This window comes from Pholis gunnellus (assembly GCF_910591455.1).
Source record: "Pholis gunnellus genome assembly, chromosome: 21".
Lineage (NCBI taxonomy): Eukaryota > Metazoa > Chordata > Actinopteri > Perciformes > Pholidae > Pholis > Pholis gunnellus.
In genome coordinates, this window is record NC_136548.1 from 15,136,073 (window position 1) to 15,151,865 (window position 15,793).

Genomic DNA, 15,793 nt, shown 5'->3' on the forward strand with positions numbered 1-15,793 from the left:
TTTTAGGTATGAAGTAGGAGTCAAGAGACTCCAGGCGAATGCAGCCGCTCAAGATTACCTATACAGATCCTGGAATGTGTGCACTGCGATGTGCTCACAGATGGAATAACTTCTTGTTTTTGTTTACTTTAACATCATTTTAAAGGGGAAGGGTTTGCAATTTTCAATAGCTTGAATATAAGAGTCCCTCTCTTCAAAACAGGGACGAGGAGGATGGGACAAAAACGACAAATCTGTGCCTAACTTTAGGTTTTTATTTTGAAGTGTTTACATGAAGGAGCTTTATTCAACAGTATCCATCGACTCGGTTCCTTCCTGCATTACAAACATGCACACACACACACACACACACACACACACACATGCTTTAGTACATGTTACGTAGACTCATGGTTCGGAGGTGTAGATTTCCTTTAAGGTCAGCTCAGTTGGAGACACATTCACATAGACGAATTGCACTAAACGTACTGTTGCTTATTTCAGGAACTATATGAATACGTGGCTCTCGTTGGTCCCCGGTGTGCGCGAGGCTAAACACAATGTGAATATTTGGAACAGAACCAAAAATCTATTTGCCTGCTTTCAGCCGCCTGCAACAAGGAGGACCTCTTAATCACACTAGCGACCCGTCAAACTAGTAGCCCAGACGTATATATAGTAGTGTTACTGTACTCAGCAATGCTTTTTTTCTTGTGCTCAAGTCACATTTTCTTTGGCATTTTTTCTTTTGTACCTTAAAGGTATGCGAGCCCCGACACAGACACAGGACAGATACTCGAACTCAACCACTTTCTATCATTTCACCGTGTTTGTGTCAAGGGGAGCTTAGTCCTCAGATTGAGGAAGTTATGTTCCAATATGTTTTACTTTTTTAGAATTTTTTTTATTTCCTCATTTTTTATTTTTTAGAAATGACATTAAAAAAGATGACTGATTTTGTTTGTTGTGTTCCCCGGCTTTGTGAATAAGACAACATTGTGATTGATTGTAGGTACGTTGGTCTGCCTTCTGCATATCGATCATATCCAGCTATCTACGCTTCTGCTACCGTGACATGTCGATATGTGTGTGTGTGTGTGTGTTAGACTGCACACACACACACACACACACACTGGGCTGTGACTGTGTTCCCATCTCGTCCTGTTGTTTGGTTGCCAAACTTCTGACTTCATTCCCAAGAGTTCGCTCAGTCCCCCCCGGGATGTTTTTCTTACTTTCCTTCTGTTTCTTTTCAAGTGTTTCCCACATTTCTCCCTCCCTCTCTCTCTCTCTCTCTCTCTTTCTCTTCCCACTCAGCAGCGCAACCAAAACTCAAACTAGGAGAGAGCGTGGCCTCGTCCAGAATCACCGTCAGATCTTTGGATCTCAAGTCTTTGCGCTGGTTAAAACAGCTCCGTCTCCTCTGAAGCTGTGCCCCGAAAGCTCCCACTGTGAAGAGTTTTCATTTAGTTTTAATAGCACAAACTTAACTTACTGTGATATGTCATCATAAAGAATTAATCTGAAATATTGGACATGTAATTCGGTTCCTTGTGGGGCCTTTTTGCAAATCTACAGAAATCTGCACTCTGGTTTTAAGCAAGAAAGTGCGTTTTTTTTGCCAAAACCAGCACAGGACCAAAGCTTAGGATACATGTGTTCAATGCTCTGGTTGATTCTGGATCGTGTCACCTTCCTCCTACAATCATGTCTGTGAAATATGCTCGCCATTAGGCGAGAGGAGCAGACTGAAGGCCTTTCACATGGGGTGATGGAGAACACATCTTGTCTTTTCTTTTCTTTTAATGCCAGTGGCCATCGCAGCCCGCCTGTATCTCTGTCTCAACCCATCTAGGCCTCTTATATCTACCAGTACACTCTTGACATGTAAGGGTCATGAGAGTTCTTTTATTTGCTCCTTTCAAGTTGTTGCTGCAAGACGTTGTGCCTCTATAGCACTTAAATCCACGAGAAAGTCAGTTTAGGAGTTGCACAAAGTAGGGACGTGTTGAGTGCTGGGGACGCGTCGTGTTGTCCGGATGCATATCAGCAGTGAGGGCAGGAACATACTGTGCTTTTTTTCCCCCGTCTTCAGTTCAGAAATGTTTTTTCTGCCTCCATTTTCACTCTTGATTTGTGTAGTTTGTTGTTTTGTATAAAAATGAAAAGTGAAACACAAAATATTTATAATTTTTGTATGGAGAAAAAAAAAAAAAAGAATGTAAAAAAAAACAAGGAAATGGAAATTATTTTTTATTGTGTTGACTAAGAAGAGGCATCAAGAAAACCTGTTACAAAAAAAAAAAATGTCATTTCTTCATTTGTAGCTAATGTGTGTTCACTACAGCAGCAAGGAGAGTCAACAATAAATTCATTTTGAATACGATAAACTGGTCCAGTCCAGACGAGAACCTCCTTCAGCGTCCCTCCATTACTATTCTGCGAGTGTTCACTTACTGGCACCGACGGACTGAGCATGCACAATAACATCATGTGACAGGGGAAGCATTCGCTAAAAGAAAAACAGATTTGAAACCCTCTGCTACACAGATAGGATCTTCTGACGGATACTGACGTTAGGATATTTAGATTTTCATGTTCCTCTACATCTGGGCTGCCAGAGTAAAGCTTTTAATCAAGTTAAAACATCTCTTGGTTCCCTTTTAATCCTCTCATCGACCCCGGCACCAAAGCCTCTGCACAAAGGGGCTAAGAAAACTCTGCATAGCAAGCGTTTGACTGCCTGCACAGCCCATTTAGTTTTGGTAAAACAACAGTGACACCTAGTGGAGCCCAGAGGGGAATCACATAGCGGGCCACTGATGAGCCCAATAGAAACTAGTTCTGTTCTGTTCTGGACATTTTCCCTTCTCAAACTGAAATTAGATACAAAGCTAACTAGGTTAACATCTGACATAAACATAGATAAGTGAATAAATAATAATAAAAAGCTCATTTGTACAAGCCACAGTGTAGTGTCCACAGATGTCCTCTGCAGGTGCAAACCAGTCGAGAGTGAAACTCTTCCAGTTGTTAAAGGAATAGTTCAACATTGTGGGAAATGCTCTTATTCACTTTCTGGTGAAGAGATAAATAAGATGATAGATACCATACTCTCATATCTGTCCATAGTATAAAGCTACAGCCTAGCTTAGCTTAGCATAAAGACGGAAAACAAGCTAGTCTAAAAGCCTACTTTTTGTATGGAATAAACAAATAAGAGATAAAGTGCTTAAAAAAAACATGCTGGTAGATGGATTTTGTTACAATTTAACAGAGCAAGGCTAGCTGTTTCCAGTCTTTATGCTAAGCTAACCAGCTGCTAGCTGCAGCTTCATATTGAGGTTGTAGAAGAAAACAAGAGGGGGTCTGACAGGGAGAGCTACCATGTTGACAAGTATCAACATAAATCCTGTGGAAATGTTTGGATTCATTATATATTGTACGAACAGAATAGACGCCTTTAAGGGCTGAAGCCTGCCTCTGTCACAGCTGCTGTTTCCTCATACACAGTCACGCTTGTCCGGACATCTTCCCTTGACATTAATGGTACTTCCTCCAGCGATCACGCTCTGGAAAAAAAAAACAACCACAGACATGCTCAGTTATCTCCGTAGCTCACACCATGGAGCAAACATGAGAGTAATACACACACTTACTGATGTGAGGGTAACTCCAGATGTAGCCGAGCACACAATATCCTGCTAACAACATGCCCAGTCCACCTACACCACCTTTCTTCACATCAATATAGCTTTTGTAATACCACTGCCAGCCTGGTGGAAGCGCAGAAGATGGGAGGAAAACACACACGTTAAACTTCCTACATGACTAAATACAAAAATGTGACGAATCGTTAAATGCCCCGTTAAATACGAAGCTACAGCCAGAAGCCGGTTAGCTTACACAAACATTGGGCCTCGTGGTGTGTTTCCTGAGTTACACATATATTTGTACGTGTGTGTGTGTGTGAGATGAGTGTGTTGTTCACCTCTTTGCACCATTCCCACCACATCTCTTGGGCGGTTGGGGGCTTTGCAGGCCAGCCACTCGGGCAGCTCCCTCAGTCTCACCTGTCCAAGACTCCGCTGTGTCAGAGCACCTATAATTATTAACACCCATGAGGAACCAGTGACGGATAAATACACACTCAACACACATCCTCTTTTGTGTTAAGTAAACAAGACTAAGAATCTGGCACTAAAGACACATTTCAGTCCGTACAAAGAAACGTTTTGAGGTTTTTCACCATCAAATACTGACCTGTAGTTCCTTTATCAGCAGTGTTTTGTTTCCTGACCTCGAGCTGCGACTTCGACCCATCAGGGGCTCTCATTGTCTCCCCCCTCGCTGCCGGAAGAGGGCTGGAGAACTTAGCGAGTGACGGTGAAATCGTGAGGAGTCCGGTCACCTTCAGCCCGTCGTTCACGCCGGCGGTGCGTAGACGAGGCGAGGCTCTGCTCACCTGAGACGGTAGCTGGCCAGGAAGGAGCGGAGCTGCGGGGGAGGTTAGTTCAGGCTGGTGCAGAGGGATTACGGATGCTTGTTTGGACATCAGACTGATTTTGCTGCTTAGATCGTCAGTAGTTTCCATCTGGCTCAGGATGCTCGGCCTGCCAAACTGACGGGGGGCGTTCGCTCGGCCTAACGTGGCTTTAACATCCCGGAGGGTAATCCTGGCCCGGTGGCCACTTCCTGATTTCAAGAACATCTTATTCACAGCTTCTCCGTCGTCCTCCACCCAGAAGTTGTCTCTCGCACTACTTTCATGGACTTTGCAGTCCAGCGGGCTGGAGGTATCTGTGGTTGTGGGAAGGGATTGTGCAGCCTTCTTCGTCTTTGACGCCTTCTTTTTGGAGGCAGCTTTGGGTTTGGCGTCTGTGGACAGAAAGGCGGGTAGGGCGCCATATTGTACCGAGTCTGGATCAGTTCTGGTCCCAGCTGTGATCCTGGAGCTTGGAGGATCTGCCACAAATGGAGCTGAACCTGAAGGCAGGTCGCCTGAGGCGGGCCTGGTTCCCTCCAGTGATCCCTTAGAAACCTGTTCGGACTTTGCAGCTTCTATCAAAGCACGGAGACTGTGCTTTTTGGGCTTAGAGATGGAGGGAGACGGAGGCAGCGATGGGGAGGAGGTGAGGGAAACGGTGACGGAGGAGGGAACAACGGCTGTCTTGATTACTTCGGACGGCTTCCGTTTTGTCTTCTTGGTTGATGGTGGAAGTGAAACAGAATCCAGGGACGACGACTGTGTTGCTGCTGCTGATGCCACAGACTTCTTCTTCGTTGGTGGACTTGATGTTACCGACAACGTCTGTGTGGACTTTGCCGTTAGTTCGCTGAAAGCTGCGAGCAGCTGAGAAGACGGAGACGTCTGATTCACCGTGACATTGTGTTTTGTTGGAGGTGTTTTGGAGTTCGCTGCTGCTTTGCAATGCGGCAGGTGACTCTTCAACCTTTTGAACGTTTTCCTGCAGAATGGGCAAACCTCTGAGGGGGCAACAGAGAGTGTGGTTAAAACAAGTATAGTGTGGTCAATATTTACATTTACATTGATCTGCTGATCATTTTCTTGATGAATCAATTGTTTTTGGCCATAAAACGTTCTAAAATGCCAGTAGTTATTAATTTAAATTGCCTGTTTTGTCTAAAACTCAAAGATATTCAGTTTACTGTTTTACACACAACACAAAAAAAGCACCAAAACCTTTTGAGAAGCTGGAAACAGAAAATGGTTCAAAAGCTAAAATTATTAACATAGTAGTTTATTAATTTTCTAATCATAGGCATCGGAAGAAATACTCAGACCTTAAGTAAAAATCTTGCATTCAAAATTTTACTTAAATAACAGTACAAAAGTATTTGCACCAAAATATGAATGTACTTATTTTGCAGGATAAATACTAGAACAGAACATATTCAAGTACTTCAATATTGTCCTTAAGTGCAGTACCTAAGTATGCATAACTTATAATACTGTAAAATAATAATAAATATCGACTTATAGCTGATTAAAAGTACACGTAGTGTCTATTATTTATTGCATGGTGCATATGTTCTTTACTTCGTGGGCTGACCTTGTCATTGAAGGAAAATAACTGACAGTAGAGCCCACTCTACTTCACATTCTACTGTATTCCATCACTCAGCAGTACAGTGAGTCCCAATACAAACAATAATACAAACACATGAAATATTAACTGTGGTTATAGGGCACGTGGTGTCGCTCGTGAAGGACAAATAAACCCTAATTGTGACACTTACCAGAGCTCATTTTTGCACGCGGCTGTAAAAAAATCAAGTCAATCAGGTTGAAGCATTTTCCAAAAAGTTAGAACAGGAAAGTTGTAAACAGCGTCAAACTATAACGTAAAGTGACATAAATCATCACATTAATGCACAGTGGTTTCAACTTTCAGTCAGTTTAGCAGACGCATGTTCACATATTTTGCTGTAACTGTTGCTGTCACCGGGAAGGACCCTTTAGGTGTCGCGTCAGAGGCCTGAGTGTAAATCGCAGAACAAATATCGCTAAATTAGCTTTCAAGTATTGCTCTATGATTCAGCGACGGACTTCATAACTGTAATCATAAGAGCTGGGTTATAACGGGCCTATCTGGAACAGCGTGACAGTTACTTGTATACATGTTTCATCATGTAGTAGTGAGCCGTTCAGTGGGTGTGGTGCGTCGACTGAGTTGAGATTATCAGCTGCCGCCTACTTCCGGTTTCGCGTAAATCCCCGAGCGAAGCTTTATTTCTGTGAATGTAGTCGGTCAAAATCCCCACTAGAGCCTTTAATATAGTGGTGTTCACGATGATATTTGGTAGAAGAAGACCGTTAATTACAAAAATGATTTTGGCCGCTCTAAAAGGAGAATACCAGCCAGTGTTTCCTAACATGAGCTAAAACCAGCAGGTTTTATTTGACAATAACAAAAGTACTCAGTCCTGGCCTTCCTCAGCAAATGGAGTTGCTCAGTTTTCCTTCAATGAAGTAGTATTAATGTTAAGTAGGCCAGGAAACATGCTTCACTTACTTACTTGAAAGTACTTTCCATGTACAATACAAAGACAAATATTTGTATTTAAAGAAACAGATTTCAGAGGATCTAGTTCACACTCAAAGGCACCTCGCATGCATTTGTTATATGAAATATTAATTTAAACCATATTACACCTTGTATATGACGGACAACTTATATTATACAATATATCCAAATAAAGTTTAGTTTAAGGATACTTTTAATGTAGAAATACAAAACAAATGTTAATTTTGTAACATATCTCCGAGTGTTGTTTTGGGGCCAATGTTAATCATGAAGAGGCAAAATACTCAAGATGTCAAATTAAGAAAAAGATAGTGTACTTTCATTAGAAAAGTGTATTTTATTGATAGGGTTAGAGTGGCATGAGACTTGGCACAGGAATGAATTTCAAGAAGGTGATGAAAACAATAAGACAGCACATCCTAATAAAAAAAAAGGTAATCTTCATTGGAAAAGCAGTGATTTGAAAAACAAAATAATCCATTTCTACAACCATTTACATATACGGAGATAAACCTGAATATTATTTACACGGCAACAGATTACAGTATGTACAAAGCCAGAACTAGAAGCAAATAGACGCTCACAGGAGCTTAATTTGGGAAGAGAATGTGGATGTGAACAGTCACAAGAAAGCATGGGGTGATTTGGATTAGAAATACAGATTCAAACAGTGCCGGGGAATCGTCCTCAAAAAAGAAAAAAGAATTGGCCCTCTTACAGAATACAGTCGCTCCAGTAGCTGTTTCATGTCTACATTATTCTTTCAAGAAATTTAAAATGCCTTTTTTAAACTCCTAAACAGGTCAAGTTGGCATATAAAACACAAACAAACCTTTTGAGGGTTTTTCAGAGACGCCTGGAGTCACAGTTACAGTATATTCAGACAATCTAGAGCAAATCTCTCTACGTCTACCGACAGACCATCATCATTTCAGTCTGTCCCTTTACAAGGCATCTAATCAGAGATGGGGAGAGAGAGAGAGAGAGAGTGAGAGAGAGAGAGAGAGGGGGGGGGGATTCTGGGTCAAAGCCAGGAGGATCCAGTACCAAACACCACCCAGCTAACTGTACTGAGGCCTGGCCACCCAGACAAAGATTAAACTATTCAGTTAGTTCACCAACGACGACTTCAGCATCAACGCTGGTTTTGATTCAACCCTGAGAAAACAGTGCATGTTCACTTGATGGCACGACTGCCTCATGCGCCATTCAAAGTAATTTTAGTCCTCGAAATGGCCAAAAACAAAAAGGACAACTTGCATGGGAACTTGCATATTAGCTATCTGTTGAAGGCTTTAATTCTAAAGAGGCAACAGGCACAAATGCAGGATTTAAACAGTGATTAGGTCTACATGAGACATTATAGGTTCAGTCTTGTGGTTTGTGCCCTTTTCTTGCATTTTTTTCCCCCCAGACCAGGTGCCAGTGCTGGAGCCATTTACCACATAAAATATTGAACTTTCTGAACGCTTTTTTTTTCCGCCATCAATGAATCGGTCCTTGTTCTGGCAAAAATGTCTCGAAGGCACGAGAAAAGGTGATGAGTGGGACGAGAAGAGGGAGGGACGGTGATAACAAAACAACTGCGCAGGCTCCAGATCATCAGCAAGATGGCAAACCCTTCTACAGACTACGGGGGGGGGGGGACCACTTAGGAACCACGTTCGCTAAGCAGCACTGGAGGGTGCAACAGAAATAGTGGAGTGATTTTTTTTGGACTAGATGAATTCAGTGCTTTGGACACAAACTGGCAAATCAACATTGACCGCCTTAACTCTTTTGCTTCCATGTTGTCTAGACATCCTCGTTCCTGTATCTGTTGCTTCGGCAGGTTGTGTGTCTGGTTCAGAGACCATGTGCCCGGTTTGTAAAAAGTTTCACAGGTTTTCCGCAGCCAGGCGCTCGGGGGGCCAGAGGAGAGAGTCTCGAGACGAAGCAGCAGGGATCAGATGCTATCCAACATCCGAACCTCCCGCTCGTCTTTCTGTTAACCACAGACAGTCTGTTCCCCTACCAAACCCTTTAACTAACAAGAAGACGACTCTTCCAAAGAGGAGGGTAAAAACTAATATAAAAACGTCTGGAGAAGAATGCTGACGTCTAACGGATTCTTCTGAGGCTGGTCCTCTTCCCGAGTCCTCGTCAGGAGCGAGGGGGGGTGGTCTGTCCCCGTTCAGGTCCTCTACTTTCACAGGTCGACAGGGGTCATTGGAGCATGAGCTGTTTGAGGTTGTCGTGGAGGATGGTGTCCTTGACGTCCCGGAACACCAGCCTGATGTTCTCCGTGTTGATGGCCGTGGTGAAGTGGTGGTACAGCGGCTTCTGGGTGGCGTCGCGCCTCTTGTCCCGGAAGCACTCCACCATGAACGCCTGGATGTCCGGAAGGTCGTGCTCCTGCCCGGTGTACTCGGGAAAGTAGTCCTTGAGCGGAACGCTCTTCACCTTCTCCTCCAGCAGGTCCGTCTTGTTGAGGAAGAGGATGATCGACACGTTGACGAAGACGCGGTTGTTGACGATGGTCTCGAAGATGTCGAGCGATTCGCGCAGGCGGTTGGTCTGCCTGTCCTCCATCAGCACCTGTTGAGGACACCAGTACGGTGAGTACAATTACTACTGCAGAAATGTGACCACGCAGATCTCTCAAAGTGCTAAATGTAGCTTCCTGCTCAGTACATATCTTGGTCATAATTATGTAATAACCATATTTGAGGAAATCTATCAAAAGATGTAGTTTAAGTTACAATATTTACATTTACATACAATATTTCATTTGTGTGGAAGGAGCTCATTTTGTCAAAATAAAAAGACAAATGTCCTGTGTGTATTTCTTGCGTTTATCTGGACTAAATCATGACACTAAAAAAATAACCCATTTTTGTATATGGTATTATTGGGCACAAACTAATTGAGTTATATTTGAAGGCAAACGTGCTGTGGCATGAATCACAACAGAATAAGAGCGCGTATGTAGACACAACAATGAGGACTTTATCTTTCAGAACAAACTGATTAACTTGATTCTTATCGGGCTATCACAGGCCTGTGTGTAACAGAGGGAATAGGGACGCCGTGGTCACCTGGTCATATTCAGAGGACGACACGAGGAAGAGGATGGAGGTGACCGAGTCGAAGCACTCGAACCAGCGCCTCCGCTCCGACCGCTGCCCCCCCACGTCCACCATCTTGAACGGGACGTTCTTGATCTCAAAGTCGTACTCGTGGATGCCCTTGGTGGGTTTGCGAGCCAGCAGGATGTCCTGCTGAGTGGGAACATAGTCCTGGAGGGGAGACGGAGAAACACGGTGAACGACCATCTAACAGACTGAGCTGGTAGACGAAGAAGGAAAGACAACACGCCAACTTTAATATATTATATAGAAAGCTTGTGTTGCGGTGTACTAGTGGGCCTATGAAGGAGAACATGTTATCTTGTTTTCATCCAATATGGGGCCATCGTTAATATGATGTAGACTTTCTATCGGGCTCGAAAATAAGCAGATTATAACAATTTAATACACGTTTACATTGTAATGTAGTTTTAAGTAGATACACGTGATTAACAACAACCACAACATCCTGTAGGCTCTAACAGTGGGCTGGTGTATAACTAATGATCGACAACATAACCTTTCTTGTGGAAACAGAGTTCAATACTTCTGAGGCCTTTCCTTGCGGAGACGTGGCTCCAGCTAACAGGAGCGTCTTCGTCAGCACAGTCAACCATCCCGGTTGCCCGTTAAATGGTCCAGACGTGTCGCAATAGCAACTATAACATGTACGCGTCTGATTATAACAATCTGTGAGGGCAGAAACAAACTTACCGGCTCGCCGAGCTTATCCAGATTATCCAAGAAATACTTCACTGACTCACCCTGCGACAGGACAGGAGGAGGAATGTCCGTTAATTCCACACAATTTATTAGATTCAGTCATTTCAAAGTCTGCATGTTTGCTAACTGATAGTAGAGAATTCAACAGAATGCATTTGTTGCTGTTGTAGCGGTAGGAACATATCTCCCTTTAGCTACCACACACACACACACACACACACACACACACAGGTAATCGGTTTGTTTTCACTTCCAAACCAGTGCGCGTGTGTGTATGTGTGTGTGTGTGTTCGGCCGAGAGCTGAGTCGGCTCTGAGTCGCTGAAGCAGGATGCAAGGTATTTGGTGTTGCAGAAGACACGTGTTCAGAAGTGTGTCTTTGATGTATATAGAAGTGTGGCTAGCGTTGCTCGCGTGTTTTTTTTTTCTAGAACGTTCTGACGCTGTTCATGCACATTTAGTGCAAGTCCGGACATGAGGCCGTCGGGACTGAGACACATTCCTTTATCTGTGTCCTGAACTCAACATAAACCAAAAACTGCAGACCAGACCAGACCCCCCCCCCCCCCGCCCCCCGCCATCTTTCCTGTGACCCAGTGTCTCTAGTGTAAACACACCACACCCTTTATTGCTTGTTTTGCATTAACGACACAGTAAACAAAACAACCTTTGCTCTAAAATTCAAATATCATCAGCAGTAGTTTGGGCAGTATTTCTGAATGTTAACCCCCCCTCCTCCACTGTAAGCTCCTGTTCTCACCTTTTGATCTTTTAAAAAACTAACCTGACCTGAAAATCCTGTGTGCGTGTGTGTGTGTGAGTGCATGTGGGGAGTGTGAGCAAGGCTAACATTACACAAGGGCGGAGTAGAATGGCGCGGCGCTAAAGCCAAAAGAAAGACGAGCTACCTTTCTGCGAAGCTAATTTTAAATTCTGGCCACATTTTCTGTCAATGGCGGAGCAGCAGAGCTCGAACCTCTAGAGGACCGGGGGTAGAGCAACAACCCTGAGCGCTGTCTGTTCACTATAAAGCACGAGTGTGCTGTGAAAACAAAAGTGAAACATGAAATGTCAGCGTGTCTTTTCAACTGTAGACTCTTGAAATGTTTTTTTTTTGGGGGGGGGGGGGGGTTCAAGAGCAGCTCTGTGAACCTCGTTCTATGCAAAGCGAGAGGATCCGTGTGTGTGCGTGTACATTTGTTTTTAATGATAATAAACGAGAGAGCCAGAGGCCACGTGTGATGTGTGATGCAAATACTTAAAACACAATGGGTTGTATCTGCTGGCAGAAAAACAAATTAGCCCTCGCAAACAAGAGCAGGGAATATTTAACAGCTCCCAACTGAACGACTCTTCAGACGCTGCTTTCATTGTTTGTGTCATTGTCTGAATGGGAGAGCTCGTGTTTTGAGGAGACGATGCCCTCTGGTAGCGCAAATACCTCGATATCGATACTGTGACGGTATCGTAGGGTTGACTGTTGTTGCTTTGAGATTTTTGATAGATAAACAACAGTAACGTGGACATAAAGAATAAGTGGTTAAAGGCAAATAACAGAACAAGAAGAGTTCACAAAATAACACTTTACTGTATTGTCATTAAAAATCAGAAAAAAGACTTATGTCATATTACGATATATAGTCTTGTATCACAATAGGTCAATACACAATAGGATGATTATTATTTTGGGGGGTTAATCATTCAAAAAACGATAAACAAAATAGATCTACATATTACTTGTTTGTTGAAGTTTCAGCCGTACAGTAATCTGTTATTCATACACCGACTGTAAATAAAAATATGAAAACAGTAAAGTATTATCATTAAAGAATATGTATTAAAAATGTCCTAATCAATACATACAAAATATAAATATCTATTTCAGAAACAAATAACGATTCAAGCTAAAAATAAAAGAATAAAGTTTGTTCAAGGCTCTAAAACGAGATGATTACACCAACTTCAATACCTTTGAGTTTTGTATTGTTGACAAAAGAAGCAATTTAAAGGTGATATTTTAGAAAATAATGGTTAGTTTCAGCCTCACATGCTCACAGATCGCATGTGTCCTGGTACTTGTGTAACTGGAGGTGTGACAATAACGCTGAGTGGGAGAGTTAGAGCATAAAGCTGTTTAACTACAGATCAACATTCCAGCTCTGATCACTCTTATTCCCCTTTTTCTGTCTGCACAACCAGCTCACACCAACATGCTGAGTGTGTGTGAGTGTGTGTGTGTGTGTGACACAAAACAAAACGCCATTGAGAACGGTTCAACCGTATGCAACTGAAAGGGAAATGTAAATGTTCAGCTCGTGTCTCATTACTGAAAGCGAGCATGTCCCCGACTGCTGGATAATGTAGAAAGTTCATCACATGACCCCGACAGAAAATTAAACAAATGTAGTCGTTGCAGGTTGTGAAAGTGACACCGGGCATAAATGAGAGCACAGGAAGGTCCCAGTAAGGACACGCCAACGTACCGGCGACCACAGCTGTTATTCTGGGGTAAAATGTCAAGTGTGTTAAAAAGACGCCAAGACATAAGGAGCGGGGAGAGGTGTAAACAGGAAGCTGAGTCAATCACATGTCTGACCACTCAGAGAGAGCGAGAGCGAGAGAGCAATAATTACATGGAGAGGAGCGGGAGGATGAATTAAGAAGAAAAACCCTGTTTCACTTTCCATTTCCACTGTCGTTCAACTCGCTCACTGGGACTTTTCTAAAAATAAAAAAAAGCCCAGAAAACTTCCTGAATTTGGTGAGAGAGAGCGAGCGAGAGAGAGAGAGAAAGAGTGGTGTGCAAAAAATCTGGGCCTAACTTCGTGTAGATCTGTGTCAATGCTACATACCAGCTGAAACTCCCTACGACGGTCGTATGCGTTCTGTATGCCCGAGTCGTCCCACAGAGCTCTGATGGCGGGCAGGTACCGCAGGAAGACAGACGTCTCCAGCCGCCCGCTGGCCATCTTGGCCGAACGGGTGTCGATGGCCATCAGGCTGTCCCCGTGCCTCTGGTTGTCCGGCTCACCCCACGGGATGTGCAGCTTCTCCCGGGCGTCCACCAACACGCGGACACCTGGAGAGGAAGTGAAGACACCTCGATAAGAGAGAGAGAGAGAGAGAGAGAGAGAGGGAGGCCCACTGGAAGTGTGTTAAAAGAGGCCACATGTGAGTGAAACCTAAGGTGGAAGAGGGACTAGAAGGGCAGGTGAACTGCAATGGTGACCACGAATAACAGGTGTGCTACAACCCTGTTTGGTCTGAGAAGCATGTATGAATGAATGTAAAAAATATATTTCAAGGTATCACAACCACACGATAAACATAAACCTATATCACTAATATTTATACAAATGTTCTTCTGTAATATTAATAATTGATCGGACAGTTACACGACCACCATGATCTTGCAAATAAATACATTTGGGAGGCTTATAATAAAAAAATAGTTTTTTCTCACAGAGGTATTAATATAACTTCATTTTTTAGGTGTTTTTTGTTTAGATTAAATTCAATATTATTAGAAGGTTGTCCAAGTTATTTAGAGTACTCCCTGTACATACAAAGAGTGGAAAAACAGGAACACCTTACAAGACACACTGGTGGGTTTACCCTCCATTAGCTACATCCCTGTTAGCCGTCGAGCAACAAAACTCGCCAATGGCTATTTGAAACCAACGGCTATGATTCGAATTTAAACCGTTGAATATCTAACGGCTACGCGACTATGAACTCTTTTAAAAAAAGGGGAGATTTTAGTAGAGACACGGTTCGTTAAGGGTGTGCCGACAGCAGATGTAGACTGTTTATGTACGTCCTCTCTCTCACAGCCCAGCGCTGCTAAACAGATGTGGAAACTTTCCCCATCCATTTTTTTTTAAGCGCCTTTCCGTCTTCTTATCTCAGCCCCCCTCTAACGTCTCTCTCTCCGCGCGAGGCAGCGACGGTTATACCTTTAATAACGTTGCTGTAAATCGTGGCTCTGAAGTCCTCTCGCGCTTGCTGGTCGAAGTCCTGGCCGTGGATGATCCGCATTTGTTTGAGGAAAGTCGACTTGCCGCTCTCGCCAGCGCCGAGCAGCAGGATCTTCACCAGCCGCTTGACGTACGTTTTCTCCCGGGAAAGACATCGGTCGATCTCCTTGGACTTTCGGAGCTGTTCCACCTCTCCGGTGTTCAGCCAGCAGACGGGTAGACAAACTTTTAGCACGGACCTGGTCGGCAGGAAATCCGCCATGTTCGCACAAACTTCATCGATGCTAATTTGATGCGCGTTCGCGGGGCGCGGGCACGAGACCAAGCCCCTTCCCTAAACTCAGGAAGTAGTTCTGCTGACTGTTTACCATCAATATTAAGTCGCGTTAAGCTTTGCTTTTTCATGTCTTGACTCACATAAACACAGCATTTTATTACACGCACACACATATAACTATTCGAGGTTCTCGTAGAAATATGTCAGGTGAAGTATACATGTGTAGATATGTAAGTATCAGTCTTAACGACGCTATCACACAATTTGTAATTAAAACCTTACGTTTTATAAACGTGTTAAACTCATTTCAAACGCCTCATTTCTTGTTTAGCTGACAAAATAATCTATTTACTTTATAACTTTGTTAAAGCGCAAGACTTGGCTGATATCTGTACTGATGGCACCCTGTCGCCACCTGCTGGTTTAAATTGGTAATTGCATAACTGCTACATAGGGACGCGCTCTGATTGGTTGATTCCCCTCTCTTTAGATATGCTGCCTTTACGTGCTGTTGGAAATATGAAAACATAAGCTTGAACGCACTTCAAAAAGGTCAATACAATTGGAAATGTAGCCAGAATACCCCTCAATTGTCTATGAGTAGACCTTTCGGGAGTTTAAAAGGTTACTGTCACAGAAAGGTTGTCAATATTTGTTGAAAAAAGTGTTATCCTTTTATTAT

At 43.3% G+C, this 15,793-nt stretch overlaps 2 protein-coding genes across 2 annotated transcripts; both read right to left on the minus strand.

The window, feature by feature from the left end:
• Positions 1–3,421: 3,421 nt before the first annotated feature.
• On the minus strand, positions 3,422–6,250 carry LOC306713285 (uncharacterized protein; the record flags this gene model as incomplete). Its single annotated transcript, XM_079182938.1, has 5 exons — positions 3,422–3,551; positions 3,639–3,755; positions 3,971–4,081; positions 4,243–5,466; positions 6,241–6,250. The coding sequence occupies 5 exons, from the start codon at positions 6,248–6,250 to the stop codon at positions 3,523–3,525; spliced, it is 1,491 nt and encodes a 496-aa protein (XP_079039064.1). The 3' UTR covers positions 3,422–3,522.
• Positions 6,251–7,351: 1,101 nt separating this feature from the next.
• LOC306712712 (guanine nucleotide-binding protein subunit alpha-13-like) lies at positions 7,352–15,135 on the minus strand. Its single transcript, XM_079182108.1, has 5 exons — positions 14,814–15,135; positions 13,710–13,936; positions 10,850–10,900; positions 10,106–10,306; positions 7,352–9,605 (listed from the first exon to the last, which is right to left on the minus strand). The coding sequence occupies exons 1-5, from the start codon at positions 15,094–15,096 to the stop codon at positions 9,234–9,236; spliced, it is 1,134 nt and encodes a 377-aa protein (XP_079038234.1). The 5' UTR covers positions 15,097–15,135; the 3' UTR covers positions 7,352–9,233.
• Between the last annotated feature and the right edge of the window lie 658 nt (positions 15,136–15,793).